Source organism: Mus caroli, unplaced genomic scaffold, assembly GCF_978045245.1.
Source record: "Mus caroli unplaced genomic scaffold, Mus_caroli_1 scaffold_3, whole genome shotgun sequence".
NCBI lineage: Eukaryota > Metazoa > Chordata > Mammalia > Rodentia > Muridae > Mus > Mus caroli.
In genome coordinates this window covers 17,255,563-17,271,896 of record NW_028227258.1, presented here as the reverse complement: position 1 = coordinate 17,271,896, position 16,334 = coordinate 17,255,563, and the positions used below count along the sequence as shown (strand labels likewise).

The 16,334-nt window shown below is 44.8% G+C and overlaps 1 protein-coding gene across 6 annotated transcripts in view; it reads left to right on the top strand.

Moving 5' to 3' along the window:
* Kyat3 (kynurenine aminotransferase 3) overlaps positions 1-10,736 on the top strand; it is a 42,454-nt gene extending 31,718 nt beyond the window's left edge. For 5 of the 6 annotated variants that reach the window (XM_029474940.2, XM_021157231.3, XM_029474943.2 and 2 more), the window contains 4 exons: positions 303-489; positions 3,724-3,797; positions 4,177-4,263; positions 10,280-10,736. In XM_029474940.2, the coding sequence (XP_029330800.1) occupies positions 303-489; positions 3,724-3,797; positions 4,177-4,263; positions 10,280-10,342 (411 nt within the window). In that variant the 3' untranslated portion in view covers positions 10,343-10,736. The remainder of the gene's footprint in view (positions 1-302; positions 490-3,723; positions 3,798-4,176; positions 4,264-10,279) is intronic. The other variant, XM_029474941.2, reaches the window with a different exon arrangement.
* The last annotated feature ends 5,598 nt before the right edge of the window (positions 10,737-16,334 follow it).

The window sequence follows — 16,334 nt, the reverse complement described above, 5'->3', positions numbered from 1 at the left end:
GCAAGCCGGACCACAGCTCATCTCATTAGAAAACTCTTCATGTCTGTTTCTTACCAAGTACATCATCTTTACATAACAAATCTTTTTCAGTTGGGATTTTGGTGTCTTCCTCTGTTTGTCATATTAGAGTTAAATGTTTACACAAAAAAACTCCTTCCGCCATTAACCTATGGAGCGGAATCGTCCACGGGAAGCTGGCTGTAATTTACCGAGTGACTTCTTGACACAAATCTTACTATGATGATCTTTATTTAGCCTACCAGGGAATTGAGCCATAACTGACGCCCTTTGTTAACGTGCAGGCAGCCTTGGCCGAGGCATTTTGGATCGATATCAAGCGCATGGATGACCCTGAGTGTTACTTTAATTCTCTGCCAAAGGAATTAGAAGTAAAGAGAGATCGGATGGTCCGTTTACTTAACAGCGTTGGCCTGAAACCCATTGTTCCTGACGGGGGTTACTTCATCATTGCTGATGTGTCTTCATTAGGTTTGTGAAGAAGTCTTTTCTATTTATGTCAGAGCTAGACACTCAGGTTTGAGATGATGGGATAGAGGTACAGGGAAAGGGGCCAAAGCCAGACCTGCATCTCATCTCTAGAAGAGAGCGTGTTTTCACAACTCCAGCACTTCCAACGATTCACTTTCCTTTCAGGACTTTTTAACCTGAACTTTCACTGCTGATAAATGGTTGTTGGGTCATTGTTGTGCTAGGTGTTCTGTTACAGAACTGTTCTTATTGTGTGCCAGTGTGGAGCAGAAAATTCTGAATGTGAAACAGTACATTTGAAATCGTTTTTTTGTTTGTTTGTTTTTTGTTTTTTGTTTTTGCTAACTTTCCTAAGTGCTATTTGGTAAGAAAATGGAAGTTTCTAGAAGTTGTGAAGCTGTAAGGAAATGCCTGCTATTTTCAAAGCTACAAAAATGAATGCTATAAACAGAGGGCCAAGCACTCTAATACCCTCTTCAAGAAAGCATGTTAGCAAAAAGAAAGAGAGAGAGAGAGAGAGAGAGAGAGAGAGAGAGAGGGGAAGGAAGGAAAGGAAAGGAAAGGAAAGGAAAAGAAAGGAAAGGAAAGGAAGGGGAAGGGGAAGGGGAAGGGGAAGGGGAAGGGAAGGAAGCAAGCAAGCAAGCATGTTAGCGCCATCTTTGAAGCCAGGAAGGCTCAGAAAACCTTACGTTTCCAACAGTCATACAGCTGAAATCCTTACAGTTCTTTCTCCAAAAACCATGGGTTTATTCCTTTATTTTACACTGGTGCATGGGGCGGTCAGAGGAGGCTCATGTGTGGAGGTCAGAAGACAACTTTTGGGAATGAATCACTTTTTTCCTTCTATCATCTGGGACCTGGGGGGTGGGGTTGAACTCAGATCATCAGACTTGCCTTGACCCCCTGAGCCATCTTGCCAACCCTCCTATGAATGGGTCTCTGTTACCTGAAGGTGATGCTATACTCTTGACTTGCCACCAACACATTTTCAAGTTGGAAACATAATGTTTTACATGTAACTTGTTGACCTTTACCGACCTATGCAGATCTGTCTGAGTCCTGGGATTTGAGGGCCTTAAAGAATGGGGCAGACTCCAGTCAAATGCTGTAGACAACCCTACCTCAGTGTCAGTGTGCTCTTATACATGAATGTAGCAAAGAAAACATTGACCCAAGGATGGTTTTTTGAGCTCAGAAAAATGTGTAAATAAATATCAGGAAGCACATTCTAAATATTAACAATATTTAATATTAACAGCAATATTAATTAAAAATTAATAACAATATTAAATATTTCCAGAGGCTTCTTAGGACAGATCAATTTAAACACAACTGCCTGTCATGTACTCTAGATTATATCTGGGAAACCGTGAAAGCAAGACAGACGGCCATATCCAGATTCAGGGTACACTGGGGACAGCACTCAGAATGTCCTGTCGCCAGAGTGTGTTATGTATCTGTGTTCTGACATCTAGCAAGAATAAACATGTCCTATAAATTTAGTGTAAATGTTTGTCATAGGACTCATGAAATCATATCCAAAAACAATGCGGGGAGCAAGGAAAAGGCCCTCTCCTCTGCCTTTTTTCCTGGAATCTCTCACACAGTTCCCCAAAGCATTGTTCACCATGCATCATGCCTTTGACCGTGTTCCAGCAGTTTTACATAAAATGTATATTTCTTTAATATTTTAAAAATATTATTAATAGTAAACCTTTGAGTATCCTGTATTGGTAAATTATGATTAACCTAATATGGTTTTCAATATTTTAGACTGTAATAACCTTAAATGCAACTGAACTTGAGAAACTAAAATTTCTCATTTATGCTAAATTTGAGAAGCCTAAAAGAAAATTCAATTTTATGTGAAGAATGAATGGCTGTATGTTAGCTTTTTGTGGCAGCATGAACGTAGATTTATTAAGAGAAAGTGAGGTGAATTCCTGAGAATGGGAGAGTCTCCCTAATCTTTATATTCATGTCAGAATCCTTGTGTAGTACACACGCATTAGACATTACTAATTCTTTTCATGATCACAGGTTTTAGAGAACTGGAAAGCTAGATTTTCTTGTAGCTGAGGCTGGAGGTTCTTCGTGAGGTCACAGCTCCAACCCCACCTTCATGAGGCTACAGGGGAGGCCTTCACATTCCTGGGGTGTGCCTTTGCCAGAACACACCCTTACCCTGGTGATGGGCGTACCTCCCATGGTTTAGACTGAGATGCCCCTGTGGCTCTCAACATGCCTGCTCCTAGTTTCTTCCCACCATGGAGCCTTTCAATTATAAAATTTTCCACCTAAATTTATTTATTAAGAGAAAACAGGTGGGGGGCTGGAGAGATGGCTCAGCAGTTAAGAGCACTGACTGCTCTTCCAGAGGACCTGAGTTCAAATCCCAGCAACCACATGGTGGCTCACAACCATCTGTAATGAGATCTGATGCCCTCCTCTGGGGTGTCTGAAGACAGCTACAGTGTACTTATGTATAATAAATAAATCTTTTTTTTAGAGAGAGAGAGAGAGAGAGAGAGAGAAGAAGACAAGTGAATGCCTGAGAAATGACGACACTCCTGGATCCAGTTATTCCCAGACAGTGCACTCTAGAGAAGGATCATTACAATGTGCTGTTAACCATCACAGGACTGTAGTGGGCTTGGCTTATTGCACTAAGCACGCATTCTATGTTGCCTGAGTCAGTCCATCCTGCACCCAGTACTAGCTATGTCTTAGATCTGGATACAGTCTGGTTAAGGAGTCAGGAGAATTTGGATGGAAAACCTTTTCTAATGTTGTGGAGATGGGAAAATATCCCTTCTTTATGATATGGGGAAAATATTAACATCTCAAGTTCTCACGTGAGCAAAATGTCATTTACTGTATGTGAATTGTTCCTCATATTAGAATTTGGTTCTCCCCTTTCCTATAGATAAACATTTACATTCTATCTGATGGTAGTATAAGAATAAAGGCAGGCAGGGGGCTGGGGAGGAGAGATGGTTCAGTGTTTAAGACAGAGGACCAGAGGACCAGTTCCTTTCTCAGCACTCAAGTCGACTTGTCAGTCAACTTCATCACACAGTGTGAGACTCCAGTAGGGTGTATGAGTAACCTCTAGAAAGTTCTAGGTTACGCCTGTTTGAGTCGGGAGAAAATGTGAGCCCTGGCAGGCTTAGGTGATGCCTTCGTTGTCTCTGACACAGCTCTCCCCGCACCCACCTTTCCCTGTGGTTACAGGTGCTGACCTCTCGGACATGAACAGCGATGAGCCTTATGACTATAAGTTTGTGAAGTGGATGACGAAACATAAGGTACTGTTTACTGACCTTCCCGCTGCTCCCTTATCAAGCACCTTGTGAATGTGCCTTGAAAGACACAGAACTCCACCTTTGTCTCTTCTCCTTTTTATTTTAAAATGCTTTGTGTAGCTTTGTTGAGACAGTCTCACTCTGTAGCCTTGGCATGCCTGAAACTTGCTATATAGACCAGGCTAGCCTCCAACTCTTCTAATTCTAGCTTTCATGCAAAGAGTCCACTTAGGACTTGTTGAGGAATTGAAAGTATTAAAAATACTTTTTCCTTTTAAAAATTACTGTGACCCTCAGCAGTATATTTCTAAAGTCTGTGGCCCCTAAGTGACATCTGGAATGTGGGCTGCCTTTCCATCGCATCACCTTGTGTGTCTTTCAGAAACTGACAGCCATTCCTGTTTCTGCGTTCTGCCACTCCGAGTCTAAACCACACTTTGAAAAGTTGGTGCGGTTTTGCTTTATTAAAGTAAGTTGTTACATTCCCACAAATATGCATTTACAGTACCTTCACTCCAATTTACAAAGCAGCTTTTCTTTTCTATTTCCAAAAAATGAAATGCTAAGTGACACTTTTAAAATTTGACTTGCTAGAGCCGGGCGTGGTGGCACACACCTTTAATCCCAGTACTTGGGAGGCAGAGGCAGGCGGATTTCTGAGTTCGAGGCCAGCCTGGTCTACAAAGTGAGTTCCAGGACATCCAAGGCTACACAGAAAAACCCTGTCTCAAAAAAAAAAAAAAAAAAAAGAAAAGAAAAGAAATTTGACTTGCTGCCATGAAATTGGTGGTAAGTCAGCATTGAGCCTTGTGTTTGCTGGTTCTTTTAGTTCATTCATTTATTTGTGGTTTCTTGAGACAGGGTCTTGCTCTGTAGCTCAGGCTGTCCTCAGATTCATGACAGTCCTCCTGCCCCAGTCTTCAGGTGTTGGGAGCCACCATCCTTGATTCAGCCTTTTTTGAGGGGAACCACATAGTCCTAGCTGAGGGAAATCATTACACCTGAACCAGAAGCCTCTCAAGAAAGATGTAATCTGGGCCGGGGAGTGCCTACGTCGATGCAGCACTGGCCAAGAAAGCAGGAGGACCAGGGTTCAGATTCCCATACCCAGCATAAAAGCCAGATAGCCAAGTTGTCTGAAAACTCAGGAGACAGAGACTGGATTCCCAGGCCAAGCTGACTGCTAGCCACGCCAGCCCATGGTTGGTAAGCTCTGAATTCCATGAGAGACCCTGCTTCAATATATAAACATGGGGAATCAAGGAAGACCTCCAATGTCCATTTCAGGCCTCTACAGATATGCACACACATGAGAAATATGCACATACCATATATACATAGATCCCACCTGCATGCTATGGCTACTGAAAACACTCATCCTTAGGTTATTTAACATAACATAAATACTATTTTTAACTTTTTGATATAACCTATCAACAAATTATGGAAGACTTACCTAAGAATAGAATATGAGTATTTACAATGTGACTATTTGATTGACTAAAATGTAAAAGGAAAGGGGGCAACATTTGGAATGTAAATACATGTTAAAAAAAAAAAGTAGGGTTAATAAGGCATAGCATTATACTGTCCATCTTAAAAGATTTAAGTCCAAGTATTTCCCTACTTACAATGGAAACATTGTTAAGAATACTGCGTGTTGAAATGCATTTCCGGGGGCTGGTGAGATGGCTCAGTGGGTAAGAGCACCCGACTGCTCTTCCAAAGGTCCATAGTTCAAATCCCAGCAACCACATGGTGGCTCACAACCATCCGTAATGAGATCTGACTCCCTCTTCTGGAGTGTCTGAAGATAGCTACAGTGTACTTACATATAATAAATAAATCTTAAAAAAAAAATGCATTTCCCATGAGCACACCACTGAACAGTGTAGCTTTGGCAATGCAGCACAGAAAGAGGGAAGCAGCTATTTTCCTTTGAATCATGAGGCCCCTTGCTACAGACAGTCCCACATTAGTAGAGAGTATGTTCCTGTATATCACCAGCTCCCCACTCCCAGATATCAAAAGCATGACTTCTAATGAATATCTGTCATCATAAAATAAAAAAATAATCAATGGAGCCACCATAAGCCAGAGGCCATCTTTGTAAACATACTACTGAAAATACAAACATGATTAACAGAAGGGGAAGAGTAACCTTAGGACTTCAGTTTTAGCTGGGCACGGTAGCCCACACCTCTAACCCTTGCCAGGTCTACAAAGCAAGTTCGAAGACAGCCAGAGCTACATGGAGAAACCCTATCCTGAAAAAACAATAAACAAACAAACAGTTCCGTTTTCAACCAGTCAACACAGCCCTACCCTTTTCCCCTCTTGGAAATAACTCGGGCGAGCTGTAACATGATTTCACGAATTACGTGAAAGGGAGGGTTGCCAAGTAGTGTAAAGGGAGTGGTAGAAGAAAAGAGGATGCCTGGAAAGACTTCCTGCCTCAAAGGACAGATCAGGTACCAAGAACAGTGGGAATTCAGCTATTCTGGCAGAGGGGAAGTGGGCACGGGTCTGCAGTCGTGTGAATGCTGTAAAGCAGCGTGGGAAGGTGAGTGTGCTTGGGCTACGGATTTCCTCATTGATCTGGCAGCGTTGCCAAAAGCTGGGTTGAAGTAATATGGAGGAAAGGTCCTCAGTTAGGCCACGTAATTAATTCCCAGATGGCCAACTCCTACATTAAAGGTGCATTAAACTTTTGATGAACAAGACAGACTCTCTGCTGTCTTCAAGCACTGCCCACTTCCTCCTCGATAAATCTCTGTAAATTCATGGGGCTGGAGAGATGGCTTAGTGGTTATGAGCGCTGGCTGCTCAGATCAATAGGAGCAGTGTGTGCACTAGCGGGGAGAACTCACAGAGGCATTCAGTCAGAAATCGTTCACATCCATAACTGAACGTGATACACCTCTTCCAAGGACATCATACGGCAAAGGAAAGACACTGGAACAAAACAACCTCCAGAGGACTCCCCGGAAAAATGAGCTGTGCTGTGGGAGAGTGACAGACGGTGACATTTGAAGTTCAAAATGCTTAAGGCAGTACTTGAGGTTGAGACTTTTCAAGTTTAGGAATGTGAGGGTGTGGCGATGCAGGAAGATAAAATGGGGTCTCTTTGGAGAACAGGGGAGAAATTGAAGGGAGAATACTTCGCTAAGCACATCAGGGGTGAGAAAAGTTAGTAAAAGAATGTGGAGAAGAATACAGGATTTTACAACATTAAAGAGAAAAGTATGGTCATGGAAGGAAAATGAAATATGTAGTCGAGTCTCCAAAAAAAACAAAAAAAAAGTGGGAATAGAGCTCCAAATAATTGTACAGCTGTGTTCACAGGAATGCTGCCTTTAGCTAAATGCTTGGAATGGCTCAGGAAGGATCTAGAATAAGATCCCAGGGCTACCTCTGGGCAAGGAAAGAGAGAGGCTGAGGAAGCGCGTGGGAGGAAGTGCGTGGGCGGAAGTACATGGGCTGACCTAAAAACAACGTTGAAGGGCGGGGAAGATGCCTCAGTGGTAAAGGCACCTGGAGAACCCCAGTTGGGATTCCAGTACCCACGTGAAGCCGGTCCAGTTCAGCAGGCTTGCAATCTTACAGCAAAATGAGAGGCAGAGAGACAGTCCCGGTATTCATAGCATAACCATGAGACCGCATCTCAGATGAAGTGGAAGGTTAAAACCAATACTCAAGATTTTCCTCTGACTACCACGTACACCTCACACAGATTCACACTCAGACACATGCGGGTGCACATTTCACTCCCGTGTGTACACCCAAAAGAGGAAATAGTTAAGCTGGGCAGTGGTGGAATATGCCTCTAATCCTTGCACTCAGGAGGCAGAGGCAGACAGATCTCTGAGTTCAAGGGCCACTTGATTTATAGAGGGAGTTCCAGGACTAAATAGAGATACCCTGTCCTAGAAAATTTTAAATACTTGAAGTGCAATCTACATGATTTTATAATTTCTAAAAGACCACCTCAGAGTATCTACTTAACCACTAATGATAGCCCATCATTCCCCCAATATTTCATTGTGTGTTCCCCACCAACAAGGACATTCCAAAATCACAGAACACCACCCTCAGCACCAAGACTTAACCTTGACAAATTGTCATCCCATCTACAACTCAGTCCCTATCCGAGTTTCACCGATGGTCCCTCTGTAAAATCCTCAGAACAAGCAAGCTTTGGCACTGGCCTGAGTCAGGTCATTCCTGTCTGGCTGTCAAGGCCGGAACTATATGTTGCATTTAGTTGTCATGTTGGCTAGGTCCTTGCATTTAACATTCACTGCCTTGACACTCTATAAAACTCAGCAGCCAAGGCCGGAGGTGGTGGTGCATGCCTTTAATCCCAGGCAGAGACAAGCTGGCTTTGAGACCAGTTTGGGCCACACGGCCACGGTCCGCAGAGAAACCTCCCCAACCAATCACTGTAAGGAAAGGCTCTCCAGTTTGACCTGTTACTGTGGGCGGAAACCACGTCTGCTTGCCTGCTACAGTTATCTTCAAAGTACATCATGAGGTGGAGCTTGCATATATTTAGTATAAGGTTAGGGTTTTCCATTAAATTTAGTAACTATTTTGAAGGAATTGCTTCGAAGTTGTGATAGAATTCCATCTCACACCAAGCAACTTAATTATTTTCCTTATGCTTTGGTAGCAGTAAAAGCTCATAGACTTCTGTTATATTTGATGAGTTCTAATTTGTCATTGTCACCTAACAATTGTCATTGTTAAGTTTCTCCAGAATTGGGCCACTGTGAATCCCTTTAAGCTGGCTTCTGTTTCTTTTGATTTGTCACCAGCATTTTGGGACATCTTCTTGACCTTTCTACACTAGGTTCATTTTATCAATCTGGGACCAGCCATTCCCAATTAGTCTGGTTTCTTTTAGAGTCCAGCTCTGTGGGGGAGGGTAGGGGGTGGGGTGATGTTTGGGGGTTTTTATTCTCTTTTGTGTGAATAGGTGTTTTGCCTGCATGTATGTCTGTGCACTACGTGTGTGTGTGGGGGGGGGGGGGTGTCATATCTCCTGGAAGTAGAGTTACAAACAGTTGTGACCCACTATGTAAGTGCTTAGAACCCAGCCTAGGACCTCATTGAGAACAAGTGCTCTTGATCATCGCTCTGGTCCTAATCCAAGATCTAGATATTGAGAGTGTTCACTGCTGTTCTGTGATGCTGTCCCTAGGCCCTTCCAGCAGAGGTAGAGAATATATAAATACATTCAAATGCATGCACAGTCATATGTCAGTCATACCTCTGCATCGAGGGCTGATTAATTGCATCCCCTACAAATCTGTATTTACAAAACCCCAAGATATTCAAGTGCCTTATATAAATGTCATACTACTTTTCTATAATGTATGCACGTCTGTGTACCTTAAATCATCTTTAGGTTATTTATAATCTAATGCAGTGGAACACCATCTAAATAGACGTTATAGTGCATTGTTTCTGAATCACAACAAGAAGAAGAAATACGAGCATGCTCAGTTCAGATGTAATTTCTTCCCCTGCATATTTTCAATCATCGGTTGGTTGAGAAGCAGAACCCTTGGGTAGACAGAATTGATTGCATGCATATTTACAGCTACATTTATTTGTATCCAAATTTATTGAAAACTATCATATGGCTAGTTGTATTTTTTTTTCATTTCTATATTTGTAACTCCCTTCTTCAAGGATGAAACCTGGTTCCCATCATTTAATTACTTCATACCTTGGTATGTGATTGAGCTCTGGCTAGAGTCTCTCTCTCTCTCTCTCTCTCTCTCTCTCTCTCTCTCTCTCCCTCCCTCCCTCTCTCTCTCGCTCTCTCTCGCTCGCTCGCTCTCTCGCTCTCTCACTCTCCTTCCTTCCAGCCTTCCCTCCCTGTAGTGGATACAGTGTTCACAGATAAGGAAATAGAAGCCTGAGCATATGATTGGATTTTAATGACAGACATTAGAACTAAACCTAAAACCTGCTACGAGAGGTTGTCTTGGAGAACGGGGGGGGGGGGGGGGGGGAGTTGTTGGGGAAAAGCAGGAAGGCCTTGCCTGAATGGCTGTTTTCAGCTTTCTAGATTTTTGTTTAGTTTTTTAAATATGTTTGTGTGTATACAAACTCACGTATAACAGAAGAGGTCATCAGATCCCTGGGAGCTGGAGTTTTAGGAAGTTTTGTGAGTCACTCACCTGGGGTGATAGGAACATGATTTCTCTGCAAGAACAGTACACACCCTAACCACTGAGCCAACTTCCCACCCCTCCCCTTTTAGTTTCCACATTTCTGTTTTTACTTTGATATTGCTTCTTCATCTAAGACTATAGATTCTCTTAAGTTTTGGGGTATTGCTAGTATGGTTTTTATCTTCAATGGGTTTTTCTAAAGTTGGGTGCCACAAGCACCCAGCTATGCCTTCTATATTTAAATACTGCAATATCTTGAATTTATACTGGTATGTAACGATGCAATTATTTTATTTCTAGAAAGACAGCACGCTGGATGCTGCCGAAGAAGTCTTCAGGGCCTGGAACAGCCAGAAGTCTTGACTGGTTCCATCTTCTTGCAAGGACTTGCTGCTCAGTGCTGCCACCTCGTGGGCACTATAAAGAAACATGGTTCAGGACAAACATTTAAATAAGAATTTCCATTGTCTACAAAGTTAACCCCATTCCTAACCATGTTCGGTACATTCTGGTTTTATTCGTTTGGAATACATTAAGGTGCCTTCCACTGCAGTGGTGGGAGAGTCAACTTCTCCGTGCTGTACTTGCTCATGAATGGAAATGGAAATCACCGTTACTGCACCAGGTGTAGCATGGCCTGCAAGCCCAGCACTTGGGAGGGGGAGGCAGGAGTTCAAGGTCCTCCACAGTGACATAGTAAGCTGGGGGTCATCCGGGGTTACGTGAGACTCTCAATAAATGAAAGAAACGAAACCAACACATACCTCATCTGCAGCTCGTCTGTGAGGACCGCAGGCTCATTCTGTGTAAAGCCTGGCAACCTACAACCCCTCACAGGAGGTTGGCCAGTTTCACCTCTCTGTCCTGCTAGGCGCCAGCCACGAGGGTGCCTATAGCTCCCTCCCTAGGACACTAGACTTTGCCCCTGGCTTTGTTTTTTTCTCTTCCAAGGGCTGCTGTGACTTGGGTGGCCTCAAGGTCCACGTGGGCAGTCTATGTTTTCCATCCCCTGACCTTGTTACCTCTGCCGATGTTCACCTCTGCTCCACCTGAACCACCCACTCCCTTGGCCACACCTTGAAACTAACATCCGTCGGGGCCGTTTCACCTTTGAGATAGTAAACACATCCTCTCTCTCTATAACCAACTGTCTTCTGGCTCATGCTTTTGTGGCCGTGTTCCCTCCCTCCCCCGCCCTCCTTTCCCTTACCATCCCCCCCTCCCTCTCAGCTCCTATTTAAATTTAATACAGTTCCAAACCCAATGTTTCCCAGAAACTGGTCCATAGCTCTTTTAGGTCAGCATCAACTAAGAGCCTCGGGATCTGGCCCTCCCAGGTGATGTTCACACAGCCTACAGTTTGATCATCTCTGCTGCAGTTCCCAGAGCTCTCAGTGTGATTCCTATTATGCCTCTTAACTGCACTCATTTCCTGGCCAACCTTCACTTCCATTGTTCTGGGACACTTTTGACTTATTGCCATGTTGTTTGAACTTGCCTAGCTGGTCAAAAATAAGGACTCCACCCTGGGGTTGAAGTTCTAGGCCTGTACCTGGGCTGCTGAGCACACTCAGGTAAGCGCTAGCAGCTATGAACTCATCCTTCACCTTTGATAGACGTTACTGTGATCCATTCCCCAGTCAGCCTTCTCTGCCTGCTACCACAGCAGCAATTGCTAGCATACTCTATGATAAGAAAGAAAATCCACCCCCTCTCATCCCGGGTCACAGCCCACTACCAGCATCACAACCAAGTCACAGCAGGATCCACCTGCTTGTGGGAGACACCAAAGGACAGACAGAAATCGCCTGTGATGTATCTCTCTGGCTCAGCATTTGTCCATCCTTTCTTCATCCCACAGGGACAAAGGTCATCCCTGAACCTTCTGGGCCACACAAGTTGGGGATGGGGATGGCGAGGGGAAGGTTGTTGGTTTTAAAACTGGTCCAAGTCTCAAAGAGAAAGGTTACACCTGGAAATGAGTTGGAGACCCAGACCAAAAAAAAAAAAAGTAAGGCATAAAACGGCAGGAGACAGCTGTTACAGGGCATACAAACCTCGTGGAAAACTTTTGCCCGTCGCCTTGCAGAGGACCTGGTCCATGGGGTGGTGTTTCACTGGTCTTGAGCCTGCTCTCTGCAGCCCTGAATCCACCCATGCTCTGATCGTCTCTCTCCTCACATGCTCAGACCTAAGTCCATCTGTTGTGTCTTTATTTTCTGCTGACCCCTCACAAGTGGACTGCGTCTGCGCCTCTTCCATCTTACATATGTTTTGTACTATCTCTTCCTCCTGGGGGCAGAATTCCTCCTTCCGTTTTGGTCTCTCCTCTGTCCTTCCCTCTCTTCCCTACCTGTCTTGCTTTCCATTAGCAGGACCTTGTACTTGTTTATATCCCTACCCTGGCCAGGAGAGACAAAAATACCAACAAAAGGGGTGTGTGCTGGGTGTCAGCTTATGGGAAAGGCTGCATGAGGACAGACAGCAGGAAAGGGCAGAACCAGAGGGCCGAGCAGCAAGTTGCCACTTTAGCATGTACTAGGGTGGATTTTATGGAGGGAACTTGGAACTAGACGGAGGGGAAGAAGAGCGAGCTTGTGGAAATCTTAAGAACATTCCAGGTCAGGGGAAGGGCTGGTGTCCACGGTCTTCAATCTGCCTCAGGAGGAGGCTGACAAGGGGACTCAGCAATAGGACCAGCTTAGGCTCTGACTGATTCTCCAGCTTAGATTTAGTAGAGCCTGGTTCTCCAGTGAAGACTCTTCGTGCCTGTGCTGGCTGGTTTTATGTCAACTTGACACAAGCTATAGTCACCTATACCAATTGAGAAAATGCCTCCGTAAGATTGGACTGTAGGCAAGCCTGTGGAACATTTTCTTAATTAGTGATTGATGAGAAAGGACCTAGTCCATGTGGGTGGGGCCATCCCTGGGCTGGTAGTCCTGAGTTCTATGAGATAGTAAGCTGAGCAAGCCAGAAAGCAGCGCCTCTTCTTGGCCTCTGCATCAGCTCCTGCCTTCAGATTCTTGCCCTGCTTGAGTTCCAGTCCTGGCTTCCTTCAGTGATGAACAGCTATGTGGAAGTGTAAGCCAAATAAAACCTTTCCTCCCCAACTTGCTTTTTGATTATAGTGCTTTTATCACAGCTATAGAAACCCAACTAAGGGGGCTGGAGAGATGGCTTATTGGTCAAGAGTACTGGCTACTCTTCCAGAGGTCCTGAGTTCAATTCCCAGCAACCACATGATGGCTCAGAACCATCTGCAATGGGATCTGATGCCGCCCTCTTTTAGTGTCTGAAGACAGCTACAGTGTACTCACATAAAGTAAATAAATCTTAAAGAAAGAAAAGAAAAGAAAAGAAAAGAAAAGAAAAGAAAAGAAAAGAAAAGAAAAGAGGGAGAGAGAGAGAGAGAGAGAGAGAGAGAGAGAGAGAGAGAGAGAGAGGGAGAGAAAGGGAAAGAAACCTAACGAGGACAATATGCCTCTGCTCCAAGCACCTGACCCTGAGAGAGCCTGTCTCAAAGGTGTATGTATAGATGCTGAAAATAATAGTGTGGAGAAAATTCCCAGTTCCCCTCAGCCTTTCCCTTAGTATTTATGAGTAGGGACACACCCCACCCCAGCCACCTTGTCCCCACAACATGACATGCCACACACCGTGTTAGGTTGCTACTACCCACTTGGCTGATCTCAGCTCGTCTGATCCTTGGCTATCAGTATTTTGATCTATACCATGTTCTCCTCATTATTTTCTAAAAAATTCGTTTACTCTGTATTAGTTCATCTCGAACCCATCTCCAGCCTAGGCCTGTCTGTGGAATTCCATTCATGTCTGAATCCACCACCTCCTAATTCTCATTTCTGTGACTGTTTCACGGTCTGGGGTGCTTTGAGTAGGTCTGGGCCCCCATAGATTCGTGTGTTTGAATGCCCTTTCCAGGAGGAGTGACACTATTAAATGTGTGGGCTTACTGGAGGAGGTATGGCCTTGTTGGGGGAAGGGTCACTGTAGAGGTGAGCTTTGGGGCCCTCTGTGCTTAAGCTCTGCGCGTGCGCGCACACATCCCCCCCCACACACACACCAACACCGCACTTGTTACTCCTTGGTATGCAGACTTTGACCCTCATGCTGGTGGGAATGCAAGATGGCTGCTGCATCCCCATGCCTTCACACTCACACTACATTCAAGGTGGAGGAGCTAGAGAGAGAGAGGAAACACACACACACACAGAGAGAGAGAGAGAGAGAGAGAGAGAGAGAGAGAGAGAGAGAGAGATCTATTAAAGTGGCTTGCAAGCTGTGTTTCAGCTAGTCTAACAATGGATGTCTCTCAATGGAAAGTTCAAGGATCTAGTAGTTGTTCAGTTAATAATCCTGGATGTTTCAGCTGGTCTTCAGTACACACCAGAATCCTGGTGACAGCTTTAATGCCAGTAAAGGAACGGACTTTCCAGCAAGAATGAGGGTGGACGATGGAAAGGGCTTGGGGCCTTTCCAAACCAAGCCACTGCACCCACCAATGGACTTTGTAATGCACAAGATAAACAAACCTTTATTTGTTTAACCAAATATAGCACTTTGTGTTTTCTATGGAAGGAGTGCTGTCTGAGTTCCAGGTCAACCTTGGAGAAGAAGATCTATCATCAGAGGCAGAGAGTGAGCAACCCCTCAGTAGGTGTCTGTCACACTCCAGGGAAAAGATGGTCGGGATTTTGAGGATGTAGGAGGGGGGGGGGCAAGTTACAGCCAATCTTGTTAAACTCAAAGATTTCCCCCATTCTAACCAAAGCAGCTATATAAACAGACGATTACCAAACATTTTGCGAGAAAAGGTATACCCAGATAAAACAAGGGGCTTCCCGGTCGGATTAACCCTATAGGTAGACAAACAAAACAAATCTCGAGCACATTTCTGAGACGAGAACTTCGTTGGATTGCTGCTCTGAGAATGCAGCTAATTACTCTGTCCTTCCAATGAAACTGTTAGACCTAGTGGGGAAACCCCCACTCAATTCCTGATTCGGCATGCACCCAAGAATCACGAACAGACGGCCAACTTGATGTAAGAACACGAGGTAGTTTAATGACGGAGCTCCGGGCCGACACATATCTCCCGCAGGAGACAGAGGTGTTGACCACATGGTGGAGTCATAATGGCGGAGCTCCAGGTTGAAACGTATCTCACGCAGGAGACAGTGGTTTCGACCCCGAGGCTTGGAAGCTAGGGACTTTTATAGAAAAGGGGTCGGGTCAGGGAGGAATTGGCGCGGTTTCACATGATTGGTCCATTTAAACATCAACAGACTGTCAGAAGGGCGGGAGATAGGGAGGCACCAGGCCAGACAGGACATGTAACCATGGGCCGGGCCTGTTCTGCTATGTTCTTAGCCCCAGGTTTTAAAGCTCACAAACTTCTCTTTGGGCTATTTGACATGAATCACAGGTCTCAAGTATTATTGCCTTTCAAAACCATAAGTTCCCCTGCCAACAAACATCCATCTTGGGGTCTATCAAAAATAAATTGTAGTGATAAGTGGGTTTTCTAATCAATATTAACTTCACCATGTTAGACAGATGCTACCCTCTTTACATTTCCACTCAGCATTTGTAAAAGAAATATTACATAAATAGTGTTGGAAGCGGTGTTACCGGACACTCTCTTTAGTTGTCTATCAACACAACAAACACGCAGCTCTGGCTGAACCCTCAGAGCCGTGGGTTCTAAAGCGCTGCTTTCTTTCCGCATAGATTCCTATGTTAACTCACGGAACACGAGGTTTCTACTTTCAGAAACCACGACACAATCTGGTAAACAACGGGGGAGTGGAAAAATAAAACTCTCGATTCCGAGACTTCTCCCCCCTCAGAAATGCTGTTCTCCCGGTGAAACACTGGCATCAGGCTCCCCCCTTGAACGTGATTATTCCGAAAAGCTCAGGACCTTTCACGGGGAGGCTGGTGAGACAGCTCAGGCACGTGGTGCTTTCTACAGGAGCTGCACCCCCATTCCCAGAATCCACATCCGGCAGCTCACATCATTCCTCCCCCAGGAAATCCAGTGTCCGCGCTGGCCTCTGTGGGCATCCACACACACAGAAAGATAAAGCTTAAACACATTCGCATAGATTGTCTTGTTCATTATGGAAGCCAGTTTGTGTCGCGTTTCCCCTGTATTTCCCTTGCCTCGTCATGTCTTCCCTGCCCTTGATGCGGTCGGTCTCGCCACCCTGGCCTCCTTGTCTGTCCCTGGAGACCAGGCCAGCTCCAGTTTATTACTGTGCACTTGTGATTCCCAGTCCTGGAATGGCTTACCCTAGGCTACCTGACTACCTCAGATCATTATTCAATTCTT